The 22,007-nt window shown below is 34.3% G+C and overlaps 1 protein-coding gene across 3 annotated transcripts; it reads left to right on the forward strand.

The window, feature by feature from the left end:
* The first annotated feature begins 66 nt into the window (after nucleotides 1–66).
* Nucleotides 67–18,180, forward strand: Cfap96 (cilia and flagella associated protein 96). Of its 3 annotated transcripts, none has more exons than XM_046419028.2 (8): nucleotides 67–287; nucleotides 3,041–3,206; nucleotides 5,265–5,484; nucleotides 8,550–8,687; nucleotides 8,779–8,854; nucleotides 14,272–14,451; nucleotides 16,898–17,067; nucleotides 17,941–18,180. In XM_046419028.2, exons 2-8 carry the CDS (start codon nucleotides 3,107–3,109, stop codon nucleotides 17,987–17,989), a joined length of 933 nt encoding a protein of 310 aa, XP_046274984.1. In that variant the 5' UTR covers nucleotides 67–287; nucleotides 3,041–3,106; the 3' UTR covers nucleotides 17,990–18,180. The 3 variants fall into 3 exon arrangements, with proteins under 3 accessions (XP_046274984.1, XP_046274985.1, XP_058427151.1); XM_046419029.2 differs by having other exon boundaries at nucleotides 3,045–3,206; XM_058571168.1 differs by lacking the exon at nucleotides 3,041–3,206.
* Nucleotides 18,181–22,007: the final 3,827 nt, after the last annotated feature.

A 22,007-nucleotide genomic window follows, 5' to 3' on the forward strand; every position in this document is an offset into this window, starting at 1 on the left:
TTTTCCTATGCTGATTGGAACTCTCCTCGTGTCCTCCCTTAGCCTACTTGGAATAGTTTCTCCCGTACCCGGGGCAACGCAGCACAATAAGCCCCAGCGGTGCACCGAACGTGCGGAGTGTTTTCGCAGCCTGCGCGCCCGGCGGGAATCCCTAGCGCGCGGGAGGGCGACGCGGAGCCTAGTTGCTCCTGCAGCGCAGTAAATCCGGACCGGAGCTGGGACGATCTGATCTTGGTTGTCGGATCAGGTGCCCTTCGGAGAAGCGACTTGTTCCTCGCAGACACCAGGTGTTGTCCCCTAGATACCTGTCTACTCCAAGCCTTCTTATTCCTAATGGGAAATAATTTCGTCATCGCCTCAGCCAGAAGTTTTCTGCTCCTTCTTCATCCCGCTATGCACTTTGTCCATGCCTTTTGAAGAGAACCCGCCGCATTCCACTTGCCTTATACTTATTTTCTTCCTTAGCAGATTGTCAGCTCCCGAGGAGGGCGGGGGGGGGGTAGGATCTATTCCTTTTTTAGGTCTCAGTTTTCCTCGCTATTACCTGGGAGCCTTACCCCGGAGGAGGGATTTGCCAAGTATTTGTTAAATGAATGAATGAATGATTTTGTAACTGTAGCTCAAGAAGAGTTAAGTAGTGAGAAAGTTAAGGGCAAGAACTTTTCTCCTTCCCTTGCTCTGTGGCTCACTTGACTGGGTGCCAGATGCTGTGTACTGGGAATAATAGCACAATAATGAACCAAATTAGCCATTGGAGGTAGCGTGCACCTGCAATACCAGCTACTGGAAGGCTGAGGCAGGAGGATTCCTTGAGTCTAAGAGTTTTGAATCCAGCCCTGGCAACAAAGGAGGACTCCCTTCTCAAAAAAATTGGTGAAGATGAACCAAACTCATATCACAGTTCCTGCCTTTGTGGAGTCAGCATTTTAGTTGAAACAAAATGGGGAAAACAAAGAATTCCTACACCAAAAATATAAAATGTTGACCTATTAGATAACATGATGAAGGTGTGGAAGGAGATGTACATGCAGCTATGATGAGGGGTATTAGAGAAATGATGAACAAACTGAGCAATAGGAAGATCAGTGTTTTATTGGGGTGACAGAAAGAAAGGGGTTGACATACCAAAATGAAACATGCACTGGCGACTTCGGGCGAGAAAGCCCAACCTGAAAATTAGACAAGTGCAGCCAAGTATCCAGGGAGTAGGTTCCGGTGGTGACTAATGAGGCTGGCCGATAATGGACCTGGTGGGCCACATTAAGGATTTGAACCCCTGTAGCAGCACAGGATACTAGTTAGTTGGGCAGTTGGGGTGGAGCTTGAAATAAACTGTAAACCATATAGTACACCCCTAATGACTGATGTGTAGTCTCCAGGCATACCTGATCAGAAGAAGAGGTGGGATAGGGAAAGTGTGTTGTATTTTCTCAAGCTGTATTTTTAGGCTGAATCTTCACTTAGGCCTTTGATGTTACAAGTTAAGTAATGACTCATACACAGATAAGCACAGTTCCAAATAGGGAAGCTTGCTGAGTCATTGAAACAGCTTGCTTTAAATTAAAGATAAAAGACTCTTACCTTGGATTATAAATCAAGAAGCATAAACCAAAGTTTTTTTTCCCCCCACTAATGTATGCCCAGTGCCTACTTCCTAATAGTTGCTTAAATACATAAAGATGTAGGGGCTGGGAATGTAGCTCATGGGAGACACTTGCCCGGAATTCACAAAAGCCCTAAGTTCTCTCCCCAATACCACCCCTGGAAAAAGACTTTCCGTAGAAAAATTGGGAATGTAGCTCAGTGGTAGAGTGCTTGCTTAACATGTGAAAGGCCCTGGGTTTGATCCCTAGCACCAAGAAAAATGAATAAATAAATAGCTCAAAAACATTAGAGTAATGTTTTAATCAGCTTTTCTTCGCTGTGACAATACCTGACAAAAACAACTTAGAGGAGGAAATGTTTGTTAGAGAACAAGATTATTTGGGACTTGTGGGGAAGCTGCTCAGTTATATAGTGGGGTCAGGAAGCATAGAGGGGGAAAGATGCCACAAGGAAGATGAACCCTTTCATGGCACACACCCAGTGACCCATCTCCTCCAGCCATGGCCCCACTCTACATTTACCACCCAGTACATTCCAACTAGGATGAACTGATTAGGTTACAGCCACCACAATCCAATCATCTAACCTCTGAACATTCCTTCATTAACACAGGAGCTTTGGGGGGACACTTCATATCCAAGCCATAACAGATGAATGGAAGCAAGTATTCTTTAGATCTTTGGTTTTTTTTTTTTTTTTTTTTTTTTTTTTTTGAGTTAATACTTACATGTTTAATGTGACATTTCTCCTTTGTTTGAAGTGATTATTTTAAAAAGTTGCAGTCTGCCTTTTAACAAATCTTCAGAATTCACTGTGGATTTTTTTGTTTTGTTTGTGTTTTCATCTTGCCTTAAACAATTGTCCTCTCCCTCATTCTCTTTAGGAACTAATTTTATGAGTAGCACATTTCTTATACTAATTTGAACTTGAAAAAAACCCACGGTCAGCAGGGCAAGACGTATATGCAGTATGCATTCTGAAAAACTGTTATAATTTTCAATATGGGGAACATTTTATGTAAACTATCAAATGTGTAGTCTGGGATCATACCACTCTGAATGTGCCTGATCTCATTTAAACTACAAAATGTTTACCTTATATAGTTATGATTTTGAATCTACATTGAACTTCTCAAATGAAGGAGATTGTTTATACCTATTTATAGTACACTTTATGGTAATAATTTTATCATTTCCAACAGAGAAATGGCAGATGATATCACACACATTCCTTTGGAATTATGGGCACTTTACATGAAGAGTCAAGAGACAATTTTAAATCTCAGTGTTCTAGTATTCCACAGAGTTGATTTCTCTCTACTTAGTTTGAGACTGTTGTTTTATAGAGAATATTAAAACTCTTACACTGAAAATAATGTGGATTGAAATTTAATAATTGCTTTTTGGCTACTCTCCCTCTTTTCTCAATGTAAAAGTAAGCTTTTGCTATAAACGAAGCAACAAGAAAGAAACTTTTGAAGTTACCACCATAAGAAGCAACCATGCCTATAGAAGGAGGAAAAACAGATATGGAGAGGATTGGCCTCTTCAGTGAGATGGAATATATTACTGTTGGTGATAAATATGTGTCACCATTTAATCGTAAGTGTATTGGATACTCTTTATGGGCAAATTAGTGATCATTACCTAAATTTTTAAATTAAATATTTAATTTAACTTAAAAATGATATTTTAATGGTCTATATTTTAAAGTATTGAGCTCTAAAGTTGACTAACTTGCGACATTGCAATAGTTAGGAGAGAACTTAATTTATAAGAATGGGAAGCTCATTTTATTGGGCTACCTTGTCCTCATTTATTGTCCTCATAGGTGATTTTACTTCTTTCTAAGTGTGCATCTAAGAAGGCTATCCATTATCACTTTCCTGGAATGTGAAATGCTGTATGAATAGCTGAGGGGATTTTTAGGAAAATCATAATGGAAAGACTTAAAATAAATATACACTTTTAATATCTCATTTAAACATTTGGATGTCCAAATGGAACATCTGTGTGACAAAAAAGAATGCACAGATATGTAGCCATCTCAACAATAATTGTTAAATAAAAAAACAAGATTGAAAACAGTGTATTTATTATGTTAAATGTTAACATGAGACTATTCACTCAAACATGACTGGACATTCTCTGGAAGACAAAATTAATATCACTGCCTGTTCCATTGGAGAGGAACTTCATGGACAAGTACAGGAAGAAAATTTATTGTGAGGCTGTTTATTCTATCAAATTTGAAACTATTTGAAAATGTTACCTTTTCAAAATTTAAATTAAAAAATCAGTGATGAAAATTTATATTTCAATAAAATATAAATTTTATTTATATTTATATTTCAACTTGAAATAAGAGTTGTATGCACTTCAAGTTCTTCATATTTTGGAAAGACTTCCTAAATTAAGCCCTCTTATGACCAAATTATTAAAGATCTAAATATTTGCAAATGCAGCCTTCAAAAAATTTGTGCTAGTATTTCAATTGTAGAAATGCTACAATTTTTTAATTGACTCATAATAGTTACACATAATGTCAAGATTCCTTTTGACATAATTGTAAATGGGTGGACTATAAATTGCTTCAATTCAGTTCCCAGTACTTACCCTTACCCTCCCCTCCTCCATCCCTCTCCCCCTGTTCCCTTTCTTCTACTCTACTCATCTATTTGTGTTTTTAAAAATATTAATGTTTTGTGGATATACATAGTGGTGAAATTCACTGTAGTTTTCATATATTCACATTAAAAATTAGGTCATATTCATTCCACTGTTTTTCCCTTATTCTCTCCCTACTCCTCATTCCCCTTCTTCATCTCCCCTGATCTTTTATTTTGATGAAATTCCTACCATTTCTTTTCTCTCTTTCTCTCTCTCCCCCTCCCTCCCTCCTCCTTTTACCCTTATTTTAGAATAGCTTCTTCATATCAGAGACAACATTTGACCTTTGACTTTCTGTGTTTGGCTTATTTCACTTGCATTATAGTCTCCAGTTCCATTCATTTACCAGCAACTGAGGTAAATTCATTCTTTTTTCATGACTGAGTAATACTCTGTTCATCTGTTGAAGGGCTCCTAGGTTGGTTCCATAGTCTAGCTATTATGAATTGTGCTGCTATAAACATTGATGTGAAATGCCACAAAAATCTGTTCAATAGGTAGACATTTGAGTTGTTTCTTGTGTTTAATTATTAAGAATGAAACTACTGTGAACATTTTTGTTCATATTTTTTAGAGGACATTAGCTCTCATTGTCTTGAGCATATACCCAGGAGGGGAATTGTTCAATATGAATACGTACCAGCCTTCTCTTCAACCTCCACACATGCTCTTATTGACATTACATACAAGCACACAAACAGTTTCCTAGTATGTAGCCAGAGGAACATTGGGTAAAATAACTATTAAGTCTCTTCCAGTTCCAGAATTCCCAGTGTATCACAAGGATCATGTTCAACATTTTAATGGAATCCTCTCAGGTCTTAATGTTAGCCATTAACACAGAGCTTTCAGTTAACATTTTAAACAACATTTATTTTAGAGCTCAAACCCAGAATTGGCACAAATCACATTTGGAAGCTTTTCTGTTTTCTCCATGTCCTTAATTACTAGACAGCTCAAATTTATAGTATGGCTAATTTATTTTTAAAGGACCCTTTAATGAGGCTGCAAGCAAAAATAGACAGATTCTACCTGGGGGAACCAAAGAAATGTCAAATCTCCAGGCAGGTTATTTTGATCCCCAATTTGCAAGGATTTTTGAAGGCGAAGGCTACGTAAATCTAAATCAAGTGAGAAGACGGCATATGATGGAAGAAGCCAAAAAAAATCTTGCCAAAGCCTTTCTCCCGAGTAGTGGAGATAAAAAACCGTAAGTGTTTTGGGAGGTGGGGGAGGGGGGAGTTTTAAATATATCTCTTACATCTTTATCTCTTTCATCTAAAGAAAATGTTCATTTTTCTATAGGACTTACTTATGGAAGATTAATTTTTAAAAAATATTTATTCTTAAGCTTTAGGTGGACACAATATTTAAGTGTTGCTGAGGATCGAACCCAGTGCCTCGTGCATGCTAGGCGAGCACTCTACCACTGAGCCACAACCCCAGCCCAGGAATATTAATTTTTTAAGTAGGATTTTTTGGATGGTTTGTCTTAGGTGGAAACAACTATATTGGATGATTTAGATAGATAATTTAAAATATAATCTCATTATTATAGTATTTTTTTTATTATGTCACTGTTCTCTATGTGTTTAGACAATAAAAGCCATTAAATAATAAAAATAATTTGTTCAAAAACCTTGCAAAAGTCAGGTGGAATAAGAATTGCCTTGAGTTGCTCTTTTTTTTTGGACTATTTTTTCTGTTGTTAAAAAACTTTTAAAAAGTATAAATAAAAAATGTGCATGGGAGAAATGCTCTTTTGAAAAAAAATAATTTATCAAAGATATATTATTTATGGGGCCAGGATTGTGGCTCAGTGGTAGAGCACTCGCCTAGCACGGGCAGGACCCCAGTTCGATTCTCAGCACCACATAAAAATTAAAAATAAAGGCATTGTGTTGTATCCATCTACAAAAAAAAAAAAAAGATTCTCTCTCTCTCTCTCTCTTTAAAAAAAGATATATTATTTTTAAATTGCTGTGAAGATACACTCATGGCGATTGATAAAATTTTAATTTTGAACAGTTATCAATGTGAAAGCATATTTTTTTCTTACCATGAAATCATTACCTTACTAAGTAAGACCATGTATGTTATACAATGTAATATAGAATATGGTTTTCATCCACACTCAGTAACTTGGACTCTCTCAATTCAAAATAGATGGTAGATAGGAATTGATAAAACTTAACTTTGTGCTTCATTGCTATATTTTCTTTTTTCCTTTTACGGATGCATTATAATTATACGTAACAGTGGAATTTGTTATATTCATACGTGCACAGTATAATTTGATCAGTTTCATTCCCCAGTACCTCCCCTTTCCCTCTCCTCCCTCCCCATCCTCTTCTTCTATTCTACTGTTCTCAACTTTTATTTGTTTTTTTAATTTGCTGATTTTTCTTGAGAACAGTGAAGCTCTACTTCTATAACTTAGTCGTCCTTCTAATTCTAACAGATAATCTTGACTTCTCAGCCAAAATTATTGTCTTTATTAAGAGTGGGGGATTTCTTCTTTGCTGTAATCATTAAGTTTCTTCTTTTTTAAACTTTTCTCCTTTTTACACTTAGACTTGAATATTATTACAGTTTAAAATTACCACTGTTTTGTAGACTTATTCATTTCTCCTTAGATATAAATTTTAAAAAGTGTTATTTTTCTTTGTAGATACTTCATTCCTTTTTCATGTAATATATATTTTATTTTTTTAAATAAGTTTTTTCTGATTTTCAGTCTTTTTTCCCACTTGTGATGACATGAACCCAGGTGGTAATAATTGAGAATTTCTACCTTGATACATTAGTTCATAACATGCTTATATTGATTTGCCAGCCAAGAAATAACATTTATATGATAATAGACTAGCTTCCTTTATTTAAAGCTTATAAACATCTGAAAAAAATCTCTAATTTAGTGACATACAAAAAGTATTTCTTTTTTTTATATCTTTATTTTTATGTATGTGGTACTGAGGATCGAACCAGTGCCTCACATGTTCAAGGCAAGCACTTACCACTAAGCCACAACCCCAGTCCAACAAAAAGTATTTCTAAAAAGATAAATTGGTAGCATAAGAAGCCCTCATATAGGCATTTATTCAAAACCAAATTATGGAACCATAGGCATATTTTTTATCTTCATGATTATTTTATTAATCTCTCTGCTGGACTTTAAAATATTTTATTTTTGATTAACATGTGTTAATTATACATATTAATTTGGTTCAGCATGATATTGCAACACATGTATACATCATGTATGATTAAATCCAGCCTCCCCCATCCACTCTCCTCCTGATCATAGGCATTTAATATATTCTAAATGTAGTGATTTACATTGTTGGCATTATATCACATTCTAATTAAATTATGCTTTTCCATAATTGTCCTTTTCTCTGCAATATCACTGCTCTACTTCCTTATTGTATTTTAGAATGTATGATATATGTTCATAAGGAAGGGTTAATGAAAATAAGTAATCTCTCTTAATTGGAACCTTTATTTGTAGGCTGGAGATAATGAGTAATCAATGTTTATGTCTTTCTGATTTTTGAAATTTAAACATGAATGCATAGTGTCATCTTCTTATAACAATGTTCCATTTTCTGATGATTACAACTTGTTTACTTCAATGATAACTGATTAGCAGTAGTTATTGTTTTGATTGTGCAAAATTTAAAGAAAACATTTGTGAAAATAATAAAGGGCTGAGCAATAAATAGCTGGATTAGATATTGTGTCCCTAGAAAAGTCTAACATTAAAATTGAAGAAAAGATTGGTTAATTTTTTTCCTACACTAATAAGTGTAAACCAAAAAGAAAAAAAAATTAACACCAAAATTCCATAAGATTCACTTTACCATCAGCAGTGAAACATATTTTCAAATATGTAGTTTTGAAAGTGTATGTTTTAAGGAGTGGATGATCAAAAGACATTCACCATTTGTTAGCTAACTTGCATTAAGGTGCCTAGAGATTTGTGTAATTTCTGAATGGATGGGGATTATTCTAACTTACTAAAGATTGTGAAATTGTATTTACATGGAACATTTGAAATAAATATAAAAATTTTAAAAACATATCTTGGAATTTATAACCTTGAAAATGAGGAAAATCAAGTTAAATACTAAAAAGCTTGATTTTTTTTTCTCACTGGAGTTACTCAAGCACATATTTTTCTCCTTTTTCAATCTTTAAAAAAGTTATACGAAAATATGTAACATTAAGTTAGCCATTTTAACCTCTTCCTTTTAAAAAATAACTGTATTTAAGATGTGGACTAGGAAGCTACTATGGAACAATAGGTGGTCCAGTCCCATCCTTCAGTGCACAGGCCAAACCCAGGGAACAATATATGCCACCTGGAAAGAATTTATACACAAACCCAGGAAAGAAAGGAACCGGATATGGGTAAGATATTTTTAATGTTTTCATATCATGTTTTAAAATTTAATAAACTTTCTGAACCCTGAAGTCACCATTACTTATTTCCTTTCCTTAGCTATGCAAATATTACCATAGGTAAACAGTTTTCACACTCTTCTGATTTATATGATGCAGCAAGACAAAATTTTAAGGTAAAATAATCTATTTTTAATTTTTCAACCCTTCTTTTATTTGGTTGACTTTGAGAATTTACTTGTTATCTAATTAAGTTTTGTTCTGTTCTATTTGTATAATTGGGACAATAGCAGACATGTTTATCGATTATAATATGAGATTTGATATGAGATTTCCACATCTTCCTGTAGATAGATCCTCCCAGCTCTTGCCAGGATGAATTTTATTTCCTGCTGTAGTGGATCATGTCTGTCTTACATTTCTCTCTCAGCTAGCTGGAGATGTTGAGAACCACAGTTTAGTCAGAATGATGCCTGGCATCTAAAGCCTGTTGTACTGCAGCTGCCAAGACTTGCCCTTGTTTATTAATGTCTCTACATAATTTAATATATGTGTTTAAATCTTCATGTTTCCATGGTCTAATGGCTTCCTTGCACCAACGATTTGCTTGCTCAAAGGCTAGCTGTTTAATTAATGGCATTGCTTGTTCTGTATCCCCAAAAACTCTGGTAGCTGTTTGAATAAGCCTATCTACAAATTCAGCGTAAGGTTCATTAGCTCCTTGTATAACCTTAGATAATTGTCCTTGTAAATCTCCATGTCCTTGTAAAGTCTTCCATGCCCTAACCGCATCTGCAGCAATTTGTGAATATATAGCAGAATCATATTCAATTCGTTGCCGCTGACCCTCATAAGGTCCCTGTCCTAACAACATATCTAGATTTCTCTGAGGATAACCGGCTGCTGCATTTCGCCTAGCTGTCTCCGTGCAAAATTCCTGATTGGCAACCCTTCCATAACAAATATTGCCCTCCATTTAGCACAGCTTTACACATGCTAGCCCAATCTGCTGGCGTCATGTCCAAGTTGGTAATGGATTCGACCATGCTTACAGTGAAGGGTGCTTAGGGACCATAGGTTGTTGCAGCCTCTTTTAGCTGCTTCACTGTTTTGAAATCTAAAGTACGGTGAATTCACTGCCCTCCTGTCTGCTCAAATACAGAGCATGCTAATCTTTGAGGTCTTGTCTCAGGATCCCATCTATCAACTACGGGGGTTGGGGGCCCCACAGCATATGTTGTCTCTATAGGTGGAGCTGTTGGTTGGTAGCCCTCTGGTGATAGAAAGGTGTTAGTAGCAGCCTCCTGTTGTAACTTTTTTTCTGATAGCCCCTTTTCCTTTAAATTTTCTACTTCAGTCTGACTAACTCGAGAGACCTTCTCTTTTACTTGATCTACCATAGTCTGGACCTCTAACAATTTACTTAACATTCTTTCGGTTTGTTTTTTTACTAATTTCTGATCTATTATAAAGATAACGCAACCCAACAAAATAACACAAAACAAAACCGAAACAGAATGAAACAAAAATGGAACAAAAAATCGTTGTATCAGTTTTTCTATTTTCTTGACATGTGCATTTGTGGTCTATCTCTATCTGTTCCTCAGGGGCGAACAACTTCAAACCTTGAGCCAACCATTTTCCCCAGTTTGCCTGAGAAAGTTCTAGGGACAGGCAGCTTGAAATAAAAACAAAATAAATCAAAACAAGAACACATTGTTTTTTGAAATGGTCACCCATTCTTTCGCTCTCCTTCATGGGCGAGCAATTTCACTTACCTCCAAGCTTCAGGCGTTCCCCGCATGGGCTACCAAATGCCGCAGTCTGGCTGGGCACAAATAACCGAGCCGCCACACAGCCTTGTAGGTTCAAACAGCAACTGTTTATTCCCGAACTCTCACTGGCACTCTACACACACTTCCCGGGAACACACTCCCTCCACCAGACTCCGCGCGCCAATTCTCTCAGAACCCCAAGAGAACTCAACGTGGGTGCCTGAGGCAGCAGGATCCGCCCTAATCCTGGAGCTGCCCTATTCCCAGCAGGATCCAACCTAATCCCGGAGCTGCCCTAATCCTGGAGCAGGGTCACCTTTCAACCATTCCCTTTGGCAAAAATGCCAGGCGTCATTCTGACTAAACTGTGGCTCTCAACATCTCCCCCCTTCTGTTTAAATAAATAACAAGCATGTGGCTTAGGAACCATGCCTGTCTTAGGTTGTCCAATACTACATATGGTCCTTACCCGTCATCGGATGAGCTGACCTCAAGGTGTCAGCCTCCTCAGGGAGACATGTTGACTTGGCCTGATCAATTATGTTCTGCTTTAAGGGAAGAGTCATATCCTATCTCTTAGCCATATTCCCATCCCACACTAATATCTTATGTGTGAGAAAGTAATGGTAAGTCTTTTGGGGTGAGTTTATAGGATGGAGGAGTTATGGGGTGATGGGAGAAAGGGGAGAGTAGAGAATGGATGAGTAGCTATAGGAGACAGTGAAAGGATCTGAGAAAACTGCATACTGAATTAAATGGCAAAAGTAAAAACTAAAACATCCTGGCATAATATCTTTTACATTTACTTTACACAATATTTTACATATAACAAAAATATTTAGTTATGTGGGGAACATTTACATATGCTTAAATCTTAACTCTTAAAAATTTTAGAACAAGATCAACGTAATTTTTTTTTTTTTTTGGTACTAGGAATTAACCCATGGCCAATTTGCCATTGAGCTACAGTATCCCCAACTGTTTAAAATTTTTTAAGAATCTTTAGACAGGGTCTCACTAAGTTGTTTAGGACCTTGCCAAATTGCTAAGACTGACCTTGAACTTGCTTGTCTCCACCACTCAAACCACTAAGGATTATAGGCATGCACCACCTTGCCTGGCATAATTTAAAGAAAGCTGGTAGTGAAAAGTCAAGTTAGTTTGTACTTAAAACAGATATGGCCATCCCTTTGTTAGTTTTTTTTTTTCCAGCATGCAGTCTTCAGTAATTTTGCTGTGCTGATTTTAATTGGTGACTGAGAATTAGAATAGTGGCCAATTTTGCAAAGGGGCATGTCCAAATCCAGGAGAAGTTTTTAATTAAGTTGGATAGAACATTTTGTCATTTGAAAATAAGCAGTTCTGTTTGTGTAATGGATTATGCAGTTTATATAAAATTGTATGTAAACTACTTTTCATCTGTAAAAATAATAATGCATACGTACTACCTAACTACTTACAGTGTAATTTTATCAGAGGCTCGGTAAGTTGTCTTTCATCCTAAGCTTTTCATTTTCAGAATTTATTATATATGTCAGATATTTTGTGTACCTGAATTTCTTAAAGTAATTTTGGAAGGTAATTGGAAGAATGTATTTGATTTTTCTTTTAGTATTTTAAGAGATTACTCCATTGTGTTTTTGCTTGAATTATTTATGATGAGAAATCTGTTGTCATGCTCATGTATGTTCATTTGTATATACTATGTCTTTTCTGTGGCTACTTAAAAAAAATCACTACATAAGCAATTTGATTATCATATGCCTTGGGGTTTTCTTTCACACTTCTTGTGCTTGGGCTTATTAAATTTTTGGATAGTTACTTTAAAAATCAGATTGAAAATGTTTTAAGCCAGTCTTTCTTCAGCTTTTTTTTTTTCCTAATCCCTCTTCTTTTTCCTCTCAGAGATTACAATTACATGTGTTTTAGGTCTCTTGAAACTGTCCACAAATTACCAATGCCCTATTCACTTTTTTAAAAATGTTCTTTGATTTCTTCTCTATAGTTCACTTTGTTAGTTTCTATTGCTTATATCTTCAAGATAATTAATATATTCTAAATTTCCAGTCTGCTGTTAATGCTATCCAATGTATTTTTAAATATCATAATTATGGTTTTGTGTTGTAGAAGGTTTTTTTAATTCTTTTAATTTTTTTTTATTTTAGAATTTTGAATGTTTTTAATATCTTACCTGTCTCCACTTAATTTACGGGGCATATGGAATATAGTTATAATTACTATATTAATGCCCTTCCCTGATAATTCTAATATCTGTGTTAGTTCTGAATTTATTTTGAGCAATTGGTTTTTCTTCTAAGGATGGGTCATATTTTTCCACTTTGCATTACTAGCGCTTTTTGATTGGATGTCAAGCATGGGGAATTTTACCTTGTTGAATATTGTATATTTTTGTATTATAAATTTTCTTGAGTTTTGCTCTGGGATGCAGATATATTACTTAAAACAGTTTGATATTTTCAGGTCTTGCTTTTAAGAATTGTTAGATGGGGCTGGAGCAGTGCTCAATCTAGGGGTAATTATTATCCACTGTTGAGGCAAGGTCTTTTGATGTACTCCTCCCAGTGCTCTGTGAATTTTAAAGTTTTTTGGAATAACTAGTGGGAAACAGTACTTTGTGAGAACCACACACTCTTACCTCTAATTCTTCCAGGTGGTCTTTTTCTCATATATGCTTAACAGTACTCAACTGACTATCTAGGTCAGAAGTTGGTAAAACAAATACAATATTCTCATAAAAAGTGATCATACTCTAATAAGTAAAAAGGTGTTCATTAAAACATTGCCTTATAACATCATGCTCAGAATCACTTAGGTTACCTGTTAAAATTGCAGGTTAGTGGGACCATACAACAGACTTATGTAACAGAAATCTTTGAAGGAAGAGCTTAGTAATTTCTAATTTAAATATATTACCAAGTGATTCCCATGAAAGCTAACTTTCAGAAACACTACTCCAAAGGATATATGGAATAGTTAAATTGTCAGTACTACTGTTGAGATATGGAAGAGGGCAGGGGAGATTATCAAAAACTGGTAAAGGTCCGGTAGACTGCAGAAAGGTAGAGGACACACAAGAGGAGGAGTGAAAAAATCCTTAAAGAAATATAGTGAGGTTCCTGGTAGTGACAATTAGTCTTCTCTTGTGACAATTTTAGATTTTATTCAAATGTTTTCAGTTCAGATGGTTGACTGATGAAATATAAGATTTCATATTTGTAAAAAGTGAAAAAAATCAATATTCACTTCATAGTTGTCTTTTAAAATTTTTATATCACAGCACGATTTGTTTGGCACTTTATTAAATGCTAGCCATTTTTATAACTTGGTATTGTCCCATAGAAAAGATTGCAGCATAAGAGGAAAAATAAATCCTCTGATTTGTTTGAATACCAGGTAGCTAAAGATATCGTAACATACAAATATTATATTCTTTAGTCTTAGAAGTAAAAGCTGACATTTATTGAGGGCCTACAATGTGCCTGCTGCTTTATTTATTTATTTTATTAAAATTTTTCTTTGGTATTGGGAATGAACACAGGGGTGCCTAACCACTGAGCTATAGCCCTGATCCTCTAACTTCTTTATTTTGAGAACAGGTCTCATTAAGTTGCTTAAGGCCTGGTTAAGTTGATGAGGCTGAGTTCAAGAACTTGTGATCCTCCTACCTCAGCGTACACCCAGCAGTATACACTAAAGAATCTACATATTTATGTTAAAATTTAAGAGGAGATTTGTCTTCACGTTATTTCCAACTTGCATAGTATATGCTATGTAATTTCAAATTCTTTAATTTACAGAAAGAAAATGAAGAGCATCATCGGTTACTGAAGGGGGCACCTTTCAAGTTAAATCTTTACCCAAGGGACTATTTTGACACTAATCCTTATTTTACTGAAAAACCTTTACCTCCAATTAAAAAAGAAGAGAAGAAAGAATCACTTTTAAGTCCTTTTAAGCCCTCTTCTCCTGGTAAAAAGGTAAGTTAAAAGTTTCAGAATGCAAAAAAAAAAAAGCATTATAAATAGCCTCTTGCTGTAAATTGTTTTATTACTCATCAATATAATAAGCTTTTCTTTGTATGGATGCCAAGAATCATGAAAGCCTAATTTTCCAAAATTATATAAAAACATGGCTAAGGTATGTAATGAAGATCTTGTAATAAAGTAGTTACTAATCATTTCAAATATATTTGGACTTACAGTGAGTTTTCCAAGTAGCTCTCAAGACCTTAACCCTGGGTTTTTTCAAAACCATAAAATTTCCAAGTCATCTTTTTAGTTTTTAAAATGGTGATTAAAATGAACTACCTCCCTACTATAGATATTTATAATCAGTGAGAGTAAAAATTTTAAAATGCTCTGACAAATTATAAACCTTAGTTTTCCTTTGTCCTTTTTCCTTCTGTGAATTGCCTGTTCATTTTCTTTTTTTAAAAATTGGTTTTTAGTTATACATGACAATAGAATGTATTTTTACATATATCCTTCCCATTTTTGGGGTTGTTCATGATGTTGCCTGCTCATTTGCCTGTGAACTTTCTGTAAGGGTGTTTGTGCTTTCCATATTGACTCAAGATCTTTTCATACCGTAAGGATATATCCTTTTTTCATTTGTGGTGAAAGTAATTTTTCTACTCTATTAGATCTTTTGACTTTGATTATGTTATCTTGTGCTATTTAGAAATTGAATAAATTGATCAATCCTTTCTGGTGAAGTTTTGTGTCATTTTCAGAATGGATTTGTTGTTTTACCATTGATATTAGAATAATGTGCCTTATTTTTTTTTCTGCTAGCCTTATCAGATTCAATTTTATCAGATGTATGTTGAATTTTATCAAATGGTATAATATTACATCATTTTTTTCTCTTTTTTACTAGTTATAAGGTGAATAATATATATTATAAATATATTTCTGTAATGAATCTGATTTGGTGATATATTAATCTTTAAACATAGTACTATATTTAATTTGCCATTATTTTATGAAATGCCAACATGTGTGTGTGTGTTTATATGTGGTGCTGTGTATCGAACCCAGAGCCTGGTCCATGCTAAGTAAGTTCTCAGTCTGCACTGTGTGTGTGCGAGTGCCTTGTTTATTTTGGTACAAGTAGATGCTAGCATCTTAAAATACTTGGGGAGATTTCCTTCCTTTACGTCATGTTCTGTAACAGTTTAAATATTACCATCAATTTCCATTCCTCAGAATTCACAGGGGAAGTACAGAGGTTGCTCTTTGTCAGCTTTCTCAGTTCTTACATTGTATCTGTTTTCTATAGGATTTCTATCTCTTCTTGGTCAATTCTGATCATTTATACTTTCTTAAAAAATTATTTAAATCAAGTTTTCAAATTTAAAAATTTACTATATTACTATATGAAAAATTTACATTACTATATGAAAAGATCTTAAAAAATTATTTAAGTCAAAATTTCAAATTTCAAATCAAGTTTCAAATTAATACAGAAGTTTACAAAATATTATTTTATATATTTTGATATTCCTCATAGGCATGGATTTACCCTATTTTTAAATTTTTATTTCTAATATTGCTTCATATGTTTAGTTCATTCTTTAAAGAACCATTTGGTAGGTTTAGTTACTATATATATTTTCCTATTTATAATTTATTCATTTAAATTTTTTAAATTTTATTTTCAAGTTAATTTATTTTACTTTCCTTAAGTTTTCTTATTATTATTCAAAATAATCTATGTCATCTCAGTCTGGAAAACTTACAAAACTATAAGCATGTCTTTCAAATCAATTAAATTTGCATGTGTATTTTGGCTTAATTAAATGGATTATTATAACTAGAATTTTCTTAATGATTATGTAATATATAGGTAAAAATCCTGTCAAATCCATTTAAAAAGTGAAAGCAAATATTTGTCTGTTGTATAGGTAGAAATGCACTTTGTCTTACTCTAGACTACAAGAAAAGTATAAAGTGGATCACATTTTCCTCTCACCTTCTATTTCTATGTGTTGTTCATTTTTTGAGGGAGCTGTCTACCCCATCACTGCCTGCTGGTTAGCACACACATGTTAATTTCAGACTTCCTATTCCCTTCTCTATCAAAATATATGCTGGGTCTCATTTCCTCAGTAATAGACTCACCCTAACAAGGCAATAGCTTGATGAAACTCACTAACATTAATGCTTGGTAACATCTGAGAATAGTACCTTACTATAATTTTTTTTTTGTTTTTATGGAGAAATTTTGGAATATAATATCTTAGCCTTATAGAATTGGTGGTAGCGAGACCTTTTACTGGTATTTGAATTAAACAAAAAGATAACTTCTTTAAATGTAAAACTAACTTCATAGATTACAAAAGTATCTATTAACTTATTCACAACCTAATTTTTAAAAAGTATTTTATAAAATCACATTAAATGGACTCATTTTTATTTGTAGCCTGGTGGAATGAAAGCAGGAACATTTGAACCTTACCCATCACATTCTACTGACCCTTATGTGCTTAAACCAGGAAAGGAGGTTTCCAAAAAAGATGATAAGGTTTTTCATCCCCCAAGTGGACCAAAAAGCAGACCAATTGAAAGTATAATGAGTTTGAATGTCAAAAGGTAGGAATATCTTATATTTAGCCTAAGAGTCAAAAAATATTTTCAAATTTTAGACTTCAAAATATTTATGTATACACTTTTAAAAATTAAAATTTGACTTTAGAAATCTAAGCACCTTCAATATACCTGTCTTCCCTTGTAAAAAGCACTTTATCTCTAGTTATTTAAAACTACTTGATATTTGTACTTTAACAGTATACACTATCATTGGCCATTTCTTAAAGGGAATTTCTCAGCATTTGTGAGGAATCGTTTTTTCTTTTTCTTTTTTGAGACAGGGTCTCATTAAGTTTCTTAGAGCCTTACTAAACTGCTGAGGCTACGCTTGAATATGTGATCCTCCTGCCTCAGCTTTTTGAGTGGCTGGGATTACTAGCATGTGCCACCATGCCCTGTTAATTGTGAGGAATCCTAATGAGGCTTAAGAGTTCTGCCCCTAGCTTTGAAATAACCTTCTCTGCAAACAGGAAATATTCTGGTTGATTAAAAATGCATATATAATACTTATGTACTTATAATACTTATATTTGTCTGTTTAATTGCTTTGACTTTATTGAAATCTGATTTTACATTATTGCAAATATCCCACATCTAGTTTTAGCTTCTTTTCCCCGAATTTTAAAATGAATAAACCTTTGGACAATAAGAGTTAAAATTTGTTACATAATTGTTTCTCCTGTTAAATTATGTTTTCTAAATTTATCTGACTTTAATAAAAGATAAGTTTTCTAAGTTTGTGAGACAAATTTTGTTTCTGGATCATTCATATGTCATCAAATATATCAGTGTAAATTTTTAATGTAAAAATTTTATAGAAAATGTGGATATATTATCTGCATGTCTAAAATTAAATGTGCCTTTATTCAATTTTAGGGCACTCAATATGAAGAACTACAAGACTGCTTCATTACAGTCCTATTAGCAACTGCAAGACACGTAACTTTCTAAATCCTTACTACCAGTAACTTGTCATCAAGAGCTAATTATTTGAAAAAATGCAAAATGCAAAGTGTGTGGAACAGATAGCCTTGAAAAGAAATTTAACCTCCAACTCCAATATTCTTCCTGATTTTAGTACTACTACTTAATAAATAGTTTTTGCTAATAATTTAACATGCGATTTCTGACTTATGTTTTAGATTTGTGTTCCTAAGCAGAGTATAATGCTGAAAAATGTTATAAAATCTTTAAATATAGTCTATTACTTGGAACCTTAAAATTTCACAGTTGAGGACAGGAACAGAGAAGGCTGGAGGAGTAGACTGTACACCACAAATTCTTAACTTGCTTCTTTTTCTCAGAGTGTTGAAAAACTGTACTGATAGTTATCCAACTGTCATAGCCTACCATTAACACTCTAAACAAAGAAACATATTAGATCCATTTATATTGCACAATTTATATATGTATACATTATAGTGAGACATGTTTCAACTCATGGTGTCATATCTTCTATTTGTAACTTAGGTAGAACATCAGATTACTTAGCCAGTGGCAGCTCCAAGATAAGTTGAAGGGGAGAGGGGGAATGCATGGATTCATTCTTATAATTTGTAAGATGGATTTGTTTTTGGTATTCTCTCACGTTCCTGTAAAGCTGCCTCTTAGAGCATCCAGATAGATCACTCCAATGCTTTAGTTCCCAAGTTCTTTCTTCTCCTTAATCTGCCCTCTCTCTTTTAAAAATGTGCTTTAAATATGATTAAATATATTACTGTTATTTATAGTGTGGTCTCTAATAGTCTTCAATTCAATGGGGAAAGAGGTAGTGATGTTTGTATTTTGAAAAGGAAACTTAAAATGTATTAGGGAAGTTATTTTTGACCAATGATGCTTTTTGAGTATTTGTTCCCCTACCAGTCTAGGCTCTTCAGAGCTGAAAATTGGACTGGAGAGGTTTTAGGACTTTTTTCCTTTGTGTCCCATTGTTTTCCATCGGAGAGAACTATGTTAAGGTTTTTGAAAGGGTAAAGATAGTTTAAAGAATTTTTGCTATTTTTAATTTTTTTTTAAAAAATTCATGCTTTATAATTAATTAGTGGGCAATGGATGTCTTAAAAATATTATCATGGGTATAATTTGATTCAAAGGTGACCTATGTCTTCCAAATAGAAATGGCTTTATTAGTTTTTCAGCACATAACTGAATCAAATTTATAGTTCTATATTGATAAATATTACTGAGTTTTATATATTCTTTTGAGATTGTAGCTTATATATGTAGACTTTATGAATATCTATGTAATTGCCCATTTTAACTCTATCTTTTGTTAACTGCAATTAATTTTTATTAAAAGTGTGTCTTTTTAAAGCAATGCATGGTTTACATAATATATTCATAGATGGGAACACTCATAACCTTACTGAAAAGTATGATTAATAGTATGACAGTGGCAGACTTCATCTAGGGTCTACATCACTGTATTGATTTTCAGAAAAGTAGATGCAGAAACCAGTAACAGGAATCATAAAACATGTAAACAAATTAAGATTTTTGGGACTCAGGAGAGGAACACGCATTCAATTAAAGGGGTGCAAACAAGGATGCCCGTTGTTTTTAGGGATTGAAAGCAAGGGTGCTTAATCACTGAGCCAAGTCCCCACCCCTTTTTGTAAATATTTCATTTTTGAGACAGGGTCTCACTAAATTTCTTAGTGCCTTACAAAGTTGCTCAGGCTGGTCCTGAACTTGCAATCCTTCTTCCTCAGCCTTCAGAATCACTGGGATTATAGGCATGTGCCAGGAGTGCACCTTGCTGATTGTTTTCTTACAAGTTCATTTTTTTTTAAGCTTTGGAAATAAAAAGATACAGCATGAAATAGTTTCCCGTGAAGCAGCTTTATTGTTCAGAACTCAGGGATGAGCAGGTAAGAGTCACTGGCATCCTATCTCTTGAAGACTTCGACATCAAGGTATCTGCTTTCCCAAAAGAAGCCTATGTGACTTGAATATTCTGTGTCCACCAACAGTGAAAAAGGGAAGAAAAATCTTGCTTAGACAGCCATTAATTTCTGCTACATATCATCTAATTGTATTTGTTCAAGGCTCAGAATCTAAACAAAGATTGTGGATGTTAATTTGATCATGGAAGAAAAACTTAATTCAAAAGAAATGAGAGTGTCAAGACACTTCTAAGGGGACTAGAGAAAAAGTTAAGCAGTGACATAACCCATTTCTGGAAATCTTATCCTGTTTCTTTGGAGATTTTAGAGACTTATTTAAAGTCTTTAGAGACTTTTTTGTTCTTTTTATATTAAAGTGTATGCAGCATACATTAAGAATAATAAACCAGGTTCAACCTATTACTAGCTATGTATATTGAAGCAAATTACTTAACCTCTGGAGACTCTTTGCTCATAATCTACCTAGAAGAATTATCACAAAGACCAAATTAAAAATATTTCCCTGGCTATACAACACACACACATTTTTTTAAAAGACTAATCATTATTATCCATTTTTGGGAGCTGGGACTTTTAACTATGTAACCTTGGACAGTGAGATTCCTCTCTTGGGAATCCTTTGGCAAGGAGGCAAACGCCCAGTTGTAAATAACTCCTGTTGATAGAATTCAGTGTTTGTCATGGAATTTACTAGTTCAAAAGCCTTGAATTCTAATCCTGGCAGCCCAGAAGTAGATGAGTGCAAACTGATAAACTCCAATTAAACTGTTTTGCTCACAACATCTTCCTATTCACCTCAAGAAGCCTTTTCACAGTGAATCCCTTTGATGTTTAAGACCTATAAAATTAACACACGGAGCCCCTGCTCTTGTTGCTTAAGATTCCTTTAGGACTCTCTCACCAACTGGCCCACTACATCTATTTTTCATGTCTTTGCCTTTTTTTTCTTTATTTCTATTTTTTTATTCTCACTATATTTTCAATCTGCTCATGGCTCATGTTTCAGAGCTGTTCAACTGTTCACTGGCCGTGCAGGTAGGTCACAGGGAGAATCCATCCATCAAGTAGTTTTTGTAAATAAGTTGTATTTGCTAATTTGAATTTTATTAGTTATAATTGATTTAAAAATATTAACTTATTTAAAATACAAAAATGCTTATAGAATGTTTATTATAATAGTGTCAAGTACTATCTTGTTGGGAGCTGCTCTGGAAATACATGCCCTTAAGTCCTTAAGTCCTGCAATAACTTGGGCTTTATCTCCACTGAGATAATGAGGCATGGCTCCAGGAGTAGGTGTCACCTGGTGGGTTGAGTTGCACTCACCTGTTCCTTTGTAATCCTACCCCTTGCCTCATTTGAATGGCTTATCCCCAATAAAACCAGGTTCCAGTTGTGCTCTTTCTTTTTCTTGCCTACCTTGCCTCCTTTGTGGGAGCTGGGTCAGAGGAGCCATCCCAGAACCCAAAGGAAAAGGTATTTCTCTCTCTCTGTGTGCCAGCTCAGTTCACCTGGAGTGATCCTGACTGGTTTAGCCTTGTGTCATGACACCACCCCATATGATTACATATTGTTTATATTTATTATTTAATCTTCATTGGAAACAGATGTCAAGTATATTGTCCAACATAGCACAACCAACAAAAACAAAACCAGGCATTCTGTCTGCTTTCCATCAATTTATGATTCCATTTTGTACCCTAGTTTACCAGTTCTCCATAGAAAGAATGATAATTCTTAAATGTATGATATTCACTGTGCAGGCTTTATCAGAATTAGAGAATAGAGTAAGGTGGAGAGTATTTACTTCTAGGAGATCAAGTATAGAGCACAAGTTGACTGGAAAGGTCTTTTGCCAGTTTGTGCTGTCCCATATCTTATTAAGGACACTGGTTAGAAGCCTATGGGAAATAGCCAGAAAACCATAAAAATCTTCACAAAGAAATGTGGGGTCATTACACTTCCGTTAGGAAAAGACCTAAAATGTTGTCTCATTTAAACTTCTTGATGCGTAAAAGTCTTCATAACATTCCTACC

The sequence above is a fragment of the Marmota monax genome, unplaced genomic scaffold, assembly GCF_021218885.2.
Source record: "Marmota monax isolate L192 unplaced genomic scaffold, Marmota_monax_Labrador192_F-V1.1 WCK01_AAM20220418_F8-fsc00345, whole genome shotgun sequence".
Classification (NCBI taxonomy): Eukaryota; Metazoa; Chordata; class Mammalia; order Rodentia; family Sciuridae; genus Marmota; species Marmota monax.

Bases quoted from the DNA above. Each gene is read 5' to 3' on its own strand.
- Cfap96 (XM_046419028.2), top strand. From the start codon at position 3,107: ATGCCTATAGAAGGAGGAAAAACAGATATGGAGAGGATTGGCCTCTTC. The intron at 3,207-5,264 runs GTAAGTGTATTG...TTATTTTTAAAG, and splicing joins ATATGTGTCACCATTTAATC to GACCCTTTAATGAGGCTGCA. The intron at 8,855-14,271 runs GTAAAATAATCT...TTTAATTTACAG, and splicing joins CAGCAAGACAAAATTTTAAG to AAAGAAAATGAAGAGCATCA.